This window comes from Haplochromis burtoni, unplaced genomic scaffold (assembly GCF_018398535.1).
Source record: "Haplochromis burtoni strain Fernald_Lab_line unplaced genomic scaffold, NCSU_Asbu1 Contig_22, whole genome shotgun sequence".
NCBI lineage: Eukaryota > Metazoa > Chordata > Actinopteri > Cichliformes > Cichlidae > Haplochromis > Haplochromis burtoni.
In genome coordinates this window covers 652,932-668,158 of record NW_024582383.1, presented here as the reverse complement: position 1 = coordinate 668,158, position 15,227 = coordinate 652,932, and the positions used below count along the sequence as shown (strand labels likewise).

The following is a 15,227-nucleotide window of genomic DNA, read 5'->3' as shown; positions in this document are numbered from 1 at the left end:
GTGCTGCAGCACAAACTGACTTTCTGTCAGCCCTCGACACTCGTTTACTTCACTCTCACTGCCTGGGCTCGTACTCGCCAACCCTCCTAATTTCAACTGTTAGAGACAAAATGATTCTCTGACGTCCTTCTCGACTACATGAAAAGAGAAAGACCAGCTGCCCTGCAGGCAGCTCCGTATGCGTCCTGCTCTCTGTCGCCAAACTCAAAGGATTGTGGACTTAGATATGGTACAAATAACCAGTTATTAGAGTTTTGCATTTTCTGGTTAGTGTTTTAATTCAGTTTAGCTTCAGTGGATTTTCTTCTTCCACTTTAGTTTTTACTGTTTGAAAATGTTTTATTTTAGTTTTTAGTCTCAGATTTAGCTCACAGAGTTACACAAGTTTTAAAGGGCAGCTGACTCAGTCTAGCAGACTCAGAGTCTCCACAAAACACGTCCATCAAAACCTCTCGAGGCAAGTTTTTTTTAACCAAACTAACAGAAACTAAAAGGAGAGCTCGTCTATATTTTCATTTTATCTTTCAATCACATGTAGTTTTAACATATGTGAGCTGAAATGTGAAACCCATCCCGTGGAGCCACTTTTAAATCATCTTGTTATAAAAGCACAACAGAGTTTTCCTTCTTCAGATAACAGCGAAGATCCACGTCTCCATACAGTGACACAAATCTACAGTCTGCACATACACCATCTCATCTAGTTCATATGCTCAGACCTACAGCTACTGTTGCGCACGCGCGCACACACACACACACACACACACACACACCCCCAACTAACCAAGATAAACTTACATCTTCCCAAAACTCAATTAAAGAAGATGAGGATGAGGAATAAGAATCCTTGTGTAGCAGGAAGTGATGTGAGGAAAACAAAAGACAAAACAAAAATAAAAACTGGTGAAAAAATAAATAATGAAAGTGTGAAGAAAACATCTTAATGGAGAGCAGAGAATTGAAAGTCATGGATTTGAATCTTTCAGTTGTTGTGCTCGTAACCAGATTTTCTCTGTAATACTTACATCGAACTGGTCGAGAGCTGAGGTGGGGGCGTTGAGAAAAGCCAAGAAGGAATTCTGGGAATCCTGGTGCTTGACACCTGTAGTCACAGGACAAACAACACAACCATTGTTAAGAACACAATATCAAAACATCAAAGGGTGACTTACACGAGTCACAGGACCGCCTCAAAGAGCTGGGGCGCAGATTCATGAGCCCCAAGCAACAATACATTTGTCTGTACACATTAAGAGTCCCGAGCGTCTGATTGCTGCATAACCCTCCTGCAGTGTGATAATCTCCAACGGTTTCAGTGCACAGCGCCCACTCAGCCACAGCACGCGCGCTCACCTCGCCGTAGCCGCAGCTCCTCCGTTTCCTTTTTCAGACGCTCGATCTCAGCCAGCAGTTCCTGGTTTTTACTTCCAACTTCCTGCAGTTTACTGATCGATCAGACACAATCATACGTTAGCTGTCGTTTAGCAAAAGTTGGTTTAAGTTGTTTTTTTAAAAAGTTCAGCAGTCATACCATTCTGTGGAAATGTTGTTGGCCTTGACTTTGTTCAGCTCGTCCTGGATGCTCTGCTTTGCCCTGATCTCAGCGTCCAGGGCCGACTGCAGCTCCAGGCGCGCAGACATGTCCAGCTTGGCCAAACGCCGCATTTTCCACGGCATGTCCTGAAACGGAGACAGAAGCAGAAACTGAGCGAATCACCAGACAGAAAGGGACTCACCGCTGCTCGACTTACCTGTCAGTGTAAGAGTGAAAGACTGGCTTCTTTGATGATATTCATTCACTTTGGCTTCATCATTTAAAAATGTGTAATTACTGAACTAGTTTCTACCAACAACAACAACAACAACAACAAGGGATCTCCTTTAGTTCTGCAGCAGACAGACGACGTGTTTGTGTTTATTTACCGTGGCTCTCGCTCCCAGGCTGCTGCTTCTCAGCCCCTCCAGCTCTTCTGTCATCTTAGTGGCCAGAGCCTGCAGGTAGCCCCGAGCATCTTTCTCATCACTCACCCTGACACACACACACACACACACACACACACACACATTACTACAAATGTAAACACATTCCATGGGTGTCAACTTTACCATAACCATAAAACCAAGAGTCTAAAGCCGACACTAACACACACTGACAGCATATCATTATTATTTATTTTACACATAAAGATGTATCTCTGTCAGTACGAGCACTGATGGGCTGTTTGAAGCTCTCTACAAACATCCTTCAGTGGCAGAATTGGGCACACACACACACACACACACACACACACACACACACACACACACACACACACACTGTAAACACGCCTTTTCACTCTATGCTCTTCAGGTCCTGTGACCCGTATCACACTTAACCATTGCTTACACATCATTCACCACACGCACCAACACAAAACAGACACGTTCAGCCTGCAGGTGAGTCGCTCACTAACCCTGAACACTCAGGTAGAATAAACTGACGTGTTCACAGCACACTTACGCTGATGCTAACGTAAACATTTTCTGGCGCTCACAGAGCGCACGCCACACACGTTTGACACTCAAAAATCAGAGTTCGTGTCAAGTCGTGAAAGGATGTTTCATTCATTTTGCTTTTACCTACAAGTGATCCTACTTCCTTATTTAGCCCCTGCAGTAGCAAACCCCGGCCACCAGGGGGCAACAGTGATCCCTACATTCCTCTAAACCTGCATACCACACTCAACACTTGTACTTACATGTCTGAAGTGTGTGTGTGTGGTATGTGTGCTATGTAAAGACTTTAGGCTTGTCCAACAGTGAGAGGCTGAGCAGCTGGCGAGGTGTCAGCTGCACTGAGAAGTGATCTGAGTGGAAGGCAGGGCCGAGCAGCTCTGATCTGCAGCGGCATGTGAGAAATGCTGCAGTTATACTCCAACAAGGAACCCAATGCACTACGAGACAGAAGCGTGCCTGCTCGCACTTTGTCACACTGAACATAAACATCTTTGAATTGGCGCTTTAACATCAGCGGGGGAAAGCGTATGCCTCAGCAAGTATCTGGGACATTTGAGAAGGTTGCAGTGTGCATATATGAGCGTGCGTCTTACCATTGGATGATTTCTGTGATCTGGGCCTCCCAGTGAGCTACACTCTCCTTTTTATCAGCCAGCTCCCTCATCTCATCCTCCAGCTGCCTGTTGGAGCTGCTCATCTTCTCATACATGGTGGTTAGCTACAGGAATGAGAACAAACGTGGGGTTAGGGTGGTATTAAACACAATATTGTAAAAGTGTCAAATCATAAAGCTGTCAAAGTCTAACGCCTGGTAAACGAACTCATTACACACAGTTTGCCATTCGTGTTGTCAGTGAACATGAGAGGCTCGGGTGCTCGCGTAAAATTAATCAGCGTGTTGTTGAAGACAGACTTTATGATTCAGTCCCAGCTGCTCCATCACACCAGGACCACGCGTGTTCCTCACATGTGAGGGTGAGATCCTCTGACATGAGGTCAGCTCACTGCTCACTATATTTGTGGAATGAGGAAAGTGGGATAGTTAGCACCGTTTTGCAACTGGTCTACAAGCGGGTTTCCAGCAAACGCAAATATCAGTGTTGTAAAGAAGCTTTAAGTCACTGACCATCGGATGCCAGGAAATCATGGATGTAGCCATTAACGAAGTAAGCTCTACAAAATACTGCATGCTGGAGAAAGCAAAGCATGTCAGAGATTCTGTCTCATTTCTCCCCACGACTTCTTTAAATGAGCGTTTTACACTTTGTTCTGCTTAGATGAACAGAGTATAAGATAAAGAAGTTTTGAATTGTGAATAATTCTGTCTTAAACCAGACGTTTCCATTTATTCGGATAGAGCACCTCTGATAAACAGCAGGTTTGAGCAGCAGGTACACAGGATGACCATATATGGATATCTGCTCTCTTTGAGGTCACACAGAACCAAAACCTTTGTCTCAGATTTCCTGCACATACACAGACCCCAATATCTGAAACAGCAACATTGTAACAGTGCAAATGACCAAAGCGATGCTGAGACTCGCTCAACTGTGTCTGACTTGCGAAAAGGCAGAAAGATGCACTTTTTATTATCAAGCATCTCTCTGAAAGTGAAATCTCTCAGTACAGTAATGTTTTACCAGCTGATAACGATTGTTAGTTTTTAATGGGTTTATTTTTAACTGCAAGTCCAAGAACATGACATTGACGATGCTGAGGCAGAACAAGAACCTCTGTGGGGAGACAAACGATGCTGATCAATCACATCTGCCTGCTCTTGGAGAAGAAACTGCAGATATTCCTGACCAGGGTCCAGATTCCTTTTTCATCTAACCATAATGTTTGCTGCTAAAACAGTTCGCGCTGACAATGGATGATGTTCTCATACTGGGATGTCTTTTCATATTTATTCACTGCCAATTTCATTCTGTCAACAGCTGACACCGAACGCAAACAGCTTTTCCTGTGACGATGTTTCTTTGATCGTGGAAATTCACGCCGAAAACAAGGATGGAGCTCAAATGCAGTTGGAAAGTTGGACAAACTGAACACAAGTCCAGCCCACAGGTCGTTTCACGCATGGTGCCGAGTGAAGACGAAGCAGTTTGGTGTGAACTCTGGAGCCTCCTTTGAAAGGTGAGACGAGTCAAACAAGAATTTTTCTTACACACTTCAAAACGTGCTGAAAAGGTGGTGGTGGAGCTAACGCACACGCAGATCGAATCCATCTTTATCAACTAACAAAACACAAATAAGTACAGTGATATAATGTCAGAATGTCTCCTGCTTATGAGACATTGTTTAAAACGAGGGCCTTTCTGAACTTCCAAAGTCAACAGAGCTCAGTCCAGAGAGTCATTCCATCCACTGTGGAGGCGGCGACGGCTGTTTTTACGCAGGATATTGAACAGTGATTTCTTTGGCATTGGCGGGAGAGCGGGGGTGGAGGAGGAATGTGATGAAAGAGTTTGGGGCTACCTGGGGTCAAAGCGCTGTGTTAGTGTGTGTTGAGAGCTCACTAAAGACTGACAGAGATGACCCAGGTTTGTGCGCTGACAGTCACTTTGTGTATAAATAGAGATGTGGCACCTTGTCGAGTTCACTGGACAGCTTCTTGTTTTCTTCAGTGAGCAGGACTCGCTCTCGCTCGTACTCCTGCTTGTACTCGGTCTCAAACTCCTCCCGCTCGCTTTGGCTGGACGGGGAAAAGCACACACACACAGACTTACTGTAAAACTTGTGACTTTGTATAAACTTACATTTATTCCCAACCCACAATTTATAAATGCAAAACTCCATCTGATTTCTCGCATTTGTCATTTTAACATTAAGACCAACACGTCTGTTGGAGCTCTCGTGTAATTCCTCCCACATCTGTCCAAACCTTAGATCAAACACCGAGATGCATTATTCAGCCCAAACACATTAATGCAGCTAGGATCTGATACAGTGCTGCGTTTGAAACCGGCTTAGAAAGCAGTGGGAGTAATATGGCACTAACAGCAGGCAGGATGGGACAGGGTACCAAAACAAAGCGCCACAAAAACACGTTTTTATGCAAATTGTATTAAACTAGCGGCTCAGTGTTGGATCAGGTGAGCCTGAGTGCCGCAGAAGAAACAACTTCTTCTCATTTATTGGTATAAAACCTCCACGTTGACACATTTTGACAGATCTTTTTATTTTGTTACCATTTCAGCCTCTGCTCTCATTTTATCACCAACCATTACTGAGTAGTGACTGCAGTGAAGTTTGAACAGGCCTGTGGAGACGGCACTGTTGGTTTAGATTTGTGCTCCAGGATGAACCTTTAAACAAACACTCAGATCTGAAGCATTTCTCTACAGACGTCTTACAACAGAATTATTCTATCGTCTGCATGTTGCAGCTTTACACGCCCCATATAAGCAAACGCAAGAATAAGTGATGCTGATCTGCAGCAGAGCAAACATCAGGATGTGTCAGCCGCTGTAAGAAACAAGGGTTTCCAGCTCTTTTTGACATATTAGAGATTAATAGCTCGCTGCAGCACAGACAGCTTTAAACTGTGCGTCTCCTGCAGATTCATTTAAAACACTAATAGTACAGTAACGGGTCTCCCAAACCCAAAAAGCCAGAACAGGAGTCATTCAGGGTAATCAGGACATCTACAGGTATAAAGGTAAAACATGTTAAAACCTTTCAAATTCAGTTGGGGACCTGCATCCTTCCAGCTCTGACTAACGGGCCGGCTTAGTGAGACCTTTCCTCCACCCACTCTGACCCAAGCATCGAGGTCATTTTCATTTTTTAAGATGTTTGTTTTACCAGCCTACGATCACCATTAGCTGTAAATTTAAAATGTTAAAAATAAAAGGGACAGCTGGACTAGTGCAGCCTTGGGAATGAAATCCACTCATGTTTGTGGGGCAAACACTGTGACAGTGTGCCTGGGAAACTCTCGCTGGTATATTTACGATCCATCTAAACACAATTTATGGAAATGTTAGGGGACGGCTGGAGTTCTACTATATTTAGAGCACAAAGGGGATTAATGGGATGAAGCTATCGTTAACAGTAATCACCTCGTGGAATCGTCACTGAAAGAGACGACAGAAGAATTAAACTCAACGTATTAAAGACAAACCTAAAGGGAACCAACGCTAACAGCAGCCCCAGGAAAGGCAAACTGGTGCGATACCTTTCACGACGAGTCTTTTCCAGTTTGTCTTTGAGCATCAGGATCTCTTTCTGCAGGTTGAGCTGTTGGCTCTCGGCGTCTCTCAGCTCTTTACGCAGCGCCTTCAGCTCGGCGCTGTACTGCGCCCCCCTGCGGGCCAACTCTTCCTCGAAGAACATCGTTTTCTTCTCCATTTCTCCACGTAAACGCCCGACCTCCTGGGTTTGATCCGCCGGGGCCGGGGCAGCAGAGGAGCCAGCCTGCTTCACCTGGGTGGTGGGAATGAGACAAAGATTTGTATGGAGAAGAAAAGAGTACCAGTGAGACTCGTTGTACTCATGCAGGGGAAAACCCTAAAATATCTCCATCGGGGTGATTAAGTCATTAGTACTTTGAATGGTTAAAGCTGGGAACACTCACCTTCAGCCCCTCCAGCTCCTCCTGCAGCTGTCGGCTGTATTGCTCGTTGCGCTCTCTCAGCTTCTTCTCTTTCTGAGCCTCGGCCGCCTGCTCCTCCACCTGAGCCTCCATCTGATGATGAAACGAGGAAAGCAGACGAGCTTTTAAACATGTCGCAGCTGCAACACGTCTTTTGTGAACACTTTGGACGTTTCTAGATTTCTGCACAAATATTTTACATTACAGAGACAAACACATTAAACCTGTGAGCAACTTCTGCATTAGGACACTGAGTGAGTGGCCTGTTTATATTTAAAGACTGAGGATCTATCAAAGTGTGAAATGACATTTCTGTTAGAAACAAACGGTTTGGACTCCGGGGGTAAAATCCGCTCTGCTGTTGGCCGATGTTCAGGTTAATAACAACAACCAGAGGAGCCCTAAACACCAGAAAGCTGCAGCTCTCTGAGAGGACACGTGCAGTCTGATGAAGATGACGTGGATGAAACAGAACTGGCCCAGGACAGCCTGTCACCACTGACGCAGCATACGAGCCCACTGGAAAAGAAAACGTCGGGACATCGGACTAAAGACAAGTGTGTGAACAGGCCTCAGTCTTGGTCCAAGAATAAAGTTCGTGTTATGGGACGACTGTCCCAGAAGCTGAAATGAACAGAAACTCGGCTACAAGCCAGAACTGAAGCCGCGAACAAAACGACTCGAGCTCAGTTCTTAGAAGTGATGAATTTCTAACAGCGGTGGGTCGCACACGTCCCCATCACAGATATGCAGCGCTGATGGATTTTTCTAAATAAATGACTTACTGGTTTCATTTCATTTGCATGACTGGTTCTCTCCATCTACCTTCAGGCCGTGAGTGGAAATAAGATTATATATGATGCCGTATTTATAGAGCGATAAAATTCACAAACCCTTTCTTGCCACCGATCATACACAGCACATGTTAAGCAGGTAAATGCTGCTCTACCAACACACGAGGAACAACGTCTCAATGTTTCACGTCATTTTGTGCCACTGTGATCTGTGGACATGAAACTCTGGACGTCTGCAGCGATTACGTTACATTTTTCGCAGTGCGTAAAGTCACAGCGACGTCTGGATGAAGCTCGAGTAGGTGAACACGGACAGAGCAGGGCGTGCCAGCAACCACGGGGAGTCTACTCTACCTCCTTCTTGGCCCTCTCGGCCTTTCGCACCTCGAGGCGGAGAGCCTCCACCTTTTGATTCTGGCTTTCCATCTCCTCCTCTTTGTCACGCAGCTGACGAACCAGGCGCTGCTTCGCCGACCTGTGAACCGGGACAGGAAGACATCCAGCGTGGGCGTTTTATTCATGGACGGGACTTTGTTAAAAAACATTACTAAAGAAACTCTAGCAGTCGGCGGTTGGCATTGGGCGCGTGCTTCTACCTGAGGTCTGTGAGCTTCTCGTTCAGCTCTGAAAACTCCTGCATGGCCAGTTTTCTCTGGCTGTGGGCTTCCTTCAGCTCTTTAGACTGAACCTTCAACTTCTCGCTGGCGTCCATGAGATCCTGAACACGACAGACGACAGCAGAGTTGAGCATTTCAGATCCCTCCCACAAAGTAGTCCAATAACTTGTTATTTCAGCTTGATCAATAAAATCACACTCGTTTGTAGCTCTTTAAATATCCAGAGAATGACACGAAACACTAGCCGTACCTTCTGTAGGTCATCCCTTTCCTGTGTGATGCTCCTCATCTGTTTCTCAAGAGTCTTGATGTGTTTGGACGAGTCCTCCAAGTCTCTCCGAGCCAGCGTCACATCCTCCAGCTGCTTCTCCAGCTGGCCTGAGTCTGAAACGAACACACGCTTGGTTTGAAACGCAACTGAAACTGTCAGACATTTTCCAAACAACCACATTTGCTGCCGTTTGTGTCTGTCAGAGACAATCAGGAGCTGATTCAGAAGGAAAAGCGTTGCACTGTGTCCTGACCAGCGATCTGCTTCTTCAGAATGTCGATCTCGCTTTTCAGGCTCCTGATCTCCACCTCCTTGTTAGCACTGAGGGGGCCCTCGCCCGTGTGCTGCAGCGCCTGCACCGTCTGAGTCGACTCTGTGGCACATCAGAAACATCATTTATAGGCCTTTTAAAAGCCATACTGGCAAGAGTGGAAAGTTTTAAGTTCAGCATGTGCAGACTGGATGCTCATGCCTCATGATGGCTGTGTGCATATGATGCACGCTGCTCCGACCTCACCTTGCAGTTTGCGGCTCAGCTCTAGCTTCTCCTGCTCCAGGCGGCGAATCCTTCTCTCGTAGGCCTCGGTGGCCAGGCTGTCCTCCAGGCTACGCTGCACTTCAACATCCAGCTTGTCCTGCCCGGCCTTCCCCGGCTCACCTCCCAGCTGTCGCAGGCAACCCCGATCAGACAGAGTGCTACAGAGGAGGGGGGACAAACTATTTACATTGGTGCTGGTGGTTTCTGATGACATCAAACCGGTCATTGGGAAAATACAAAGAAAGATCGGGGAGAGAGAAGTGATGGCGACAGAGATAAGCTGAAAGTTGAGTCATGGGAGAAAACAGCAGAGGGACACGAGGAGTGCGAGGTGGAGCGAGAAAGAGACAGAAGGACAGAAAGGAAGGAAAAGGCTATTATCACTGAGGCTTGAAAAGATAAGGAAGCAGCTGGTGGGTCTGGTGCTTTCTCATGAGTACCACTTCAGCCTGAGGATGTACAGCAACATCACCTTATTAGGGAGGAAAGCTAATCTCCCCCGCCTCCTCACACCAAGCGCTGAGACAGCTTGTATAGGAAATCCATTTAAAAATAAATAAAGTCATTACATATGAAGACAACCTGTGACAACTGCTGGACACTGGAGGAAAATAGCATCTGCTCGCTATCACAGTCATGATGAGTCTGAAGGACGACTTTCAAAAGAGGCTAAATGAAGAAAGTCTGATTCAGGAAGAGGCTGCAGAGACTTGTTCCTCCTCTTTTTGCTATTTAACAATCATCAGCAAAGACACAGGAAGTCCAGCTGTAGTAAGATTTGGTTGTTAGGCAGAAACAGGTGAGTGGCAGCAGCTGTTTGTTAACACTTACCATTTACTTGTGTAGGTGAAACCTACAAAGGGCAGGTGGTGGCCTGAGAAAGCAGTGTGAGAGGGAGGGGGCATCGTCTCCTGAAAGGATTTGAAATCATGTGAAATCTGCACGTCAGTATGAATACGTCCAGTCAGACGACATCGTGAGAGGATGACGTTCACTCCTCCAAACGTACCGAGTTCTTGAGACAGTCGTCGTCCACATCGAAGTTGGAGGTGTCTGTAGGACTGCTGACCTCTGGGATGTAGGGGGCTTCACACATGCGAATGTTATCCCAATCGATGCCTTAAAAGGTCGAAGGTGAAAAACAAGGAGATGCATTTATTAAGCAGCATACAGCGAACGGTAAACGTTTTTCAGGTAATCTTTGTGTGCGACAGAAAGGTGGAGCCTGTACCCGCGAAGAAGGGGTGCTGCTTGAAGTCCTCGATGCCATTCTGACCCAATCGGTGCTCTCGGCTGCAAATGAGTCGGCGAATCAGATCTTTCGCCTCCTCAGAAACATCTGTGATCTGCTGTGGGAACTGGAATCTCTCCTGTTCAAGACATGATCGCATTTGACGAAGTGTTTACTGGTCAAACTGGGCAAATTTCAGGCGAGCGTTTTACCGTTACACCTTTTAATTTCGTCAGCTCACCTTGTGGTTCATGATCTTCCCGTAGGTTTCCACCAAGGATTCTGCATAGAAAGGAGTCTCGCCGTACAGCATTTCATACATGCAGACCCCCAGGGACCACCAGTCACACTCTGGCCCATATTTGCCTTTCCCATCCTCCATAGCCTGGAGGATTTCTGGAGAGATGTAGTCTGGGGTTCCCACAGCCACAGATGACTGAACCTAGCAGAGAATTTAAGACGAAGTATATCAAAGAAATTAAGAGGTGACAAAGGTTTGTGCGTGTAAAGTCAGCAACAGCAGTGATGACGACGAATTAAAGGTAAAATTCTGTAACACGTGAGATAAATTCCACCACGGCAGGAAGGCAGCGTTTGTTTACATCTACAGAACTCCAGTGACTTCACTTTCAGTGAGCCTGCATTATAATAGGACCGTAACTGGGAGAACATTACATTGTAGATCAAGTTTGAATAGTTACAGAGTGACGCTAAACATTTGGGCTGTTTTCTCTGTATCTGCTTCTTATTCAAAGAGCTGCTTTAATGCACACAAAACACCTGAGAAATACATCCCTACATTGAATCTATTTGTAGACTGGTTTTTCCTTTTCAAACAGTCCTTATCATCCCTCTGAGATTTTCTTTGATCATCTATTTCATCCCGTTCTTGTCTTTGGGATGGGGCTCGGAGAATGGTCTGAATCACAAACTGCAGGCTCAGCCAAGCAGCTGAACCGCACTCTCCTCCTGGGAGACCCCCGGGGGTTGACAAGGAGGTCAGAAAAGCTCTGGTATGTTTGCTTTGGCCCAAACGAGGCATCAGCAGCAGTGTGGTAAAAACCTACCGTCCCATCCTCCATGAGTTTGAGGCAGGAGCCAAAGTCAGCCAGGCGGATGTGGCCGTTCATATCCAGCAGAATATTGTCGGGCTTGATGTCCCTGAAAAGAGGAGGAAGTGAGGATGGAGGGAGGATAGAAGAGGGAAAAGGGGGGAAAAGACAAACTGAGCGAGCGATTCCTCAGAAGAATAAAGATGATGAAGAAAATGGGACACTCTTCCAAATAAAACAATACCTACACATGGCCCGTCCAAAACACACAAGCCTGATCTCATACTCCATCAATTATCATCAAATTACGTTACACAACTTGGGGAAATTTCACTGTCTCAGCTTGCTTTTAAAGAACGTGTATAATTCAGATACATTCGTGATTCAGTTAAGTGTAATTTGCCTCAGTCCGTTCATCAGCAGCGTGACAACTTTAAATTGAGCAAAAGAAAAAATAAACATTGAAAATAGTTGGACTTGTGGGCACACACTGCTGCCAAGTGTTACACACACACACACACACACACACACACACACACACACACACACACACACACACACACTCATCCTTTTTGCTCTGATGTGCACGAGCCGAGCAGAGCGGCTGTTCTGCGTTACGACTGCTGATGACGCGGTGACGTCACAGATGCGCTGGCTGGACTCGAGACACCGTTTCATCTGCCAATTCAAGGCTTTTAAAACTAAATGACCAGTAGGGGTCATTTGAATAATTATCCATTTTATTGTTTGCACTCAATAATGTGAATAAGCTGAGAAAGCTTTAAGAATATCTTTTAATTATTTTAAGCATTTGTTTCAGAGACAACACGCAGCACCTCTGCACTGCTCATGAAGCTGAAGGCCAGCACCACACAGATGAACAGACGGCACTAAATTACATCCAACTCCATAAATTTAGTGACCCAGACTGTTTTGTAAGGCATCTAATTAAAAATGGTTTGTTGAATCTTGAAGTAAAATACACTGTATTAATTTCATCTTAAAGCAGATCGCACGCCTGCATCAATAAATGGAAAAAATGTACTTACAGAACCAACTAAATGCATAGTAGATGCATGAATATGTGCTGTGCATCCATATAAAATCCTGAGTGTTCAGAGTGTTTCCAGGCACAGGACCGAGCTCGTGTCAGTGTTAAACAGGTGCTCAGCTGGTCTAGCGTAGACCTGCGTCCACAGAGAGTACCCACATGGGTAACTGAGTGTGGATGTTGCATTCAGGAGCGTAATAGTCAGAATACATACTAAACAACCCCAAAGACGCCGGCTCGGACTGGTATGAAACAGAGGCGTAACTGGAGCCACCGTTATGGGTAAAAATAGTCTGTCCTTGTCTGACCATTCGGGTGATTTCCCCTGGAGTCTCTTATCAACACACTGAACCCTGACACGCCTGAGTACACACAGCCTACAGGCCACATAAAAACCTCTTTAACGAGTGTCCAAAGCAACACGTGGGACCTTAAAGGCAGCAACGCACAAATGCAAAGGTGAGTGAAAGATGATAAACTCTGCAGTCACTGACACACTTGATGTAACAGGTTACAGAACTGAGCTATTTCTGCGCAGTGAGGCGAGCGCGGCTCTGCTTAAAATAAATCTAATGTCCAAAACAAGCACGCACCCCCACGCTCGCTCAAACACAAGCACGGGCAACACTGACACTAATGAGAAGAGGAATGAGAGCATGTGTAAATTAAAAAGCACAGCCTGCTTTAGCTCCTCATCCGTCAGTGTTGCTTCCTAATATCTGAGGCTCCAAATATCACTTTAAAATCAAATGGAGAAAAGCGGACACACACAAAGAACCAAAAGCTGCATCCAATAAAACACTTGGATGACAGAAAGTCCAGGTCAGCTGATAAAACAGCAGCCAGCAGGTAACGACTTTGTAAAACCATCATTTGTTTTCAGATAAAAACTTCAGGGCAGAATGAAAACCTATGAGTTCCTCTTCAATGGTCTTTCTTAAATTCTCTTTAAGTACTCAAAGACACGGCTCTTTGATGCTTCCGTCTTCAGCGAGAGGCTTCTTTAAAGCCACATGTGAAGCCTCTGTCATTTTCCAGAAGTGTTAATGGTCCCATCTTATGGAGCAGGGGGGCGGGGGAGGTCTAGCTAGCTCTCGTCTTCAGAGACGACACTAAATCACCAACCTATAAAACTGTGCATTAAAGGAATATCTGCACACGTGTGACTGGTACAGACACATAAAGTTGGGCTACAGCTCGCTGCGAGGCTTAGCGAGGCTTCTCTCTTTGCAGAGCCTGCACGCTCACAGATGAGTTCCAGATTGGACATCGTTTTCCAAAGTGGATCCTGTACATTTCTGGAACAAAACCACATAAGCTACCCAAGTGTGGAATAACATGAGCTTTGCAGGCAGAAACACCACAAGCAACTGACAAGAACCCAAAGTCAGACTATCGAAGAGCATAAACACCATCACGATCTCTCAGACAGCATTGTTACGCCTGCAAAGATTTATCTTGGACAACAACGAGCATCACTGCTATGGACCTCGCCTGAACTCGAACAAACTGAAACTGAGGGAACAACAAACCTGAGCATGACGCTGAAAAAATACAGCACTTTGACTTTTATATATAATTAACTAGAGGGAGAATACTATAAGGGTTGGCTTACATTATTAGTGGATATCAATCAGTGGCAGATGTACAGTGTCTTGCACATTACAGCCACAAACATGAATCAATGTTATTGTAATTCCAGGTGAAAGACCAACAAAGTGGTGCACACATGAGAAGTGGAACGACAATCATACATGATTCAAACATTTGTACAAATAAACAACCGTCTTTCACCTGGAAGTCCAATAAAACTGACTCATGTTTGTGGTAATGTGACAAAGTGTGGGAAAGTTCAAGGGGCCGAATACTTTTGCAAACCACTGTATGTCTGTTCCCCACAGCAGCAGCATCATCATCATAGAAGAGGATGATGTTAGGATATTATAGAAATGAATATCCTAATGCTTTTATTCTCAACTATCAGCATTTGGTTTTGTAAGACGAACATGAAATGAAGCCCCAAAATATAATCATCGATTATCTGAAATAACTAAGCAGCAGTTTTGGGCTTCATTAATGTATAATTGTCTACTTAACTGAGTAACCAGTGATCACCCGAGTGGGACTCTCACACTGTGTAGACCTGACAAATCATGAACCTACAAGTATCGGACCAGACCGCTCGCACGTGGCTCTGTGGGGAGGAGTGCGTGCTTCATACATGCGCAGGTGTTTCAGCTGCTCGAAGGCCCTAATCTGCTTCAGCGATTTCTGTTCTGCCAGAGAGCAGGCAGCATGGTTTGACCCGTCGTGCTGTCCCTGTGTACAAATGTATTTGCGTGGCAGACAAAGTGTCATGGTGGGGTGAGGAATGGTGGATTCTGCTGCTAATCAATAGAAGCTACATTTACCCACTTCTCTCTCTCCTGTAAGGAACCACTGCCCCCCCTTGGAGATTTAGTCTCTCTGAGTTTTTTGATTAAGGCACCAGCTCTCAGAACGGCCGCATTAATGTTCCCAGTCAATGCGCGCGCACACACGCGCACACACACACACACACACACACACACACACACAGCC

The 15,227-nt window shown here is 45.5% G+C and overlaps 1 protein-coding gene across 7 annotated transcripts in view; it reads right to left on the bottom strand.

Annotated features, from left to right (window-relative positions):
• The window catches only part of cdc42bpab (CDC42 binding protein kinase alpha (DMPK-like) b), a 69,197-nt gene that overhangs the window by 12,353 nt on the left and 41,617 nt on the right, over positions 1 to 15,227 (bottom strand). For 4 of the 7 annotated variants that reach the window (XM_042218667.1, XM_005917127.3, XM_014332052.2 and 1 more), the window contains exons 6-23: positions 11,612 to 11,705; positions 10,786 to 10,986; positions 10,545 to 10,683; positions 10,323 to 10,432; positions 10,145 to 10,224; positions 9,293 to 9,471; positions 9,029 to 9,148; positions 8,755 to 8,888; positions 8,484 to 8,605; positions 8,242 to 8,362; positions 7,076 to 7,186; positions 6,677 to 6,924; positions 5,086 to 5,191; positions 3,090 to 3,214; positions 1,924 to 2,029; positions 1,532 to 1,680; positions 1,354 to 1,445; positions 1,026 to 1,102 (exon numbers count right to left, since the gene is read on the bottom strand). In XM_042218667.1, the coding sequence (XP_042074601.1) occupies positions 1,026 to 1,102; positions 1,354 to 1,445; positions 1,532 to 1,680; positions 1,924 to 2,029; positions 3,090 to 3,214; positions 5,086 to 5,191; positions 6,677 to 6,924; positions 7,076 to 7,186; positions 8,242 to 8,362; positions 8,484 to 8,605; positions 8,755 to 8,888; positions 9,029 to 9,148; positions 9,293 to 9,471; positions 10,145 to 10,224; positions 10,323 to 10,432; positions 10,545 to 10,683; positions 10,786 to 10,986; positions 11,612 to 11,705 (2,314 nt within the window). Of the gene's footprint in view, positions 1 to 798; positions 847 to 1,025; positions 1,103 to 1,353; positions 1,446 to 1,531; positions 1,681 to 1,923; positions 2,030 to 3,089; positions 3,215 to 5,085; positions 5,192 to 6,676; positions 6,925 to 7,075; positions 7,187 to 8,241; positions 8,363 to 8,483; positions 8,606 to 8,754; positions 8,889 to 9,028; positions 9,149 to 9,292; positions 9,472 to 10,144; positions 10,225 to 10,322; positions 10,433 to 10,544; positions 10,684 to 10,785; positions 10,987 to 11,611; positions 11,706 to 15,227 lie in introns of all 7 variants that reach the window. The other 3 variants (XM_042218665.1, XM_042218666.1, XM_042218668.1) reach the window with 1 other exon arrangement.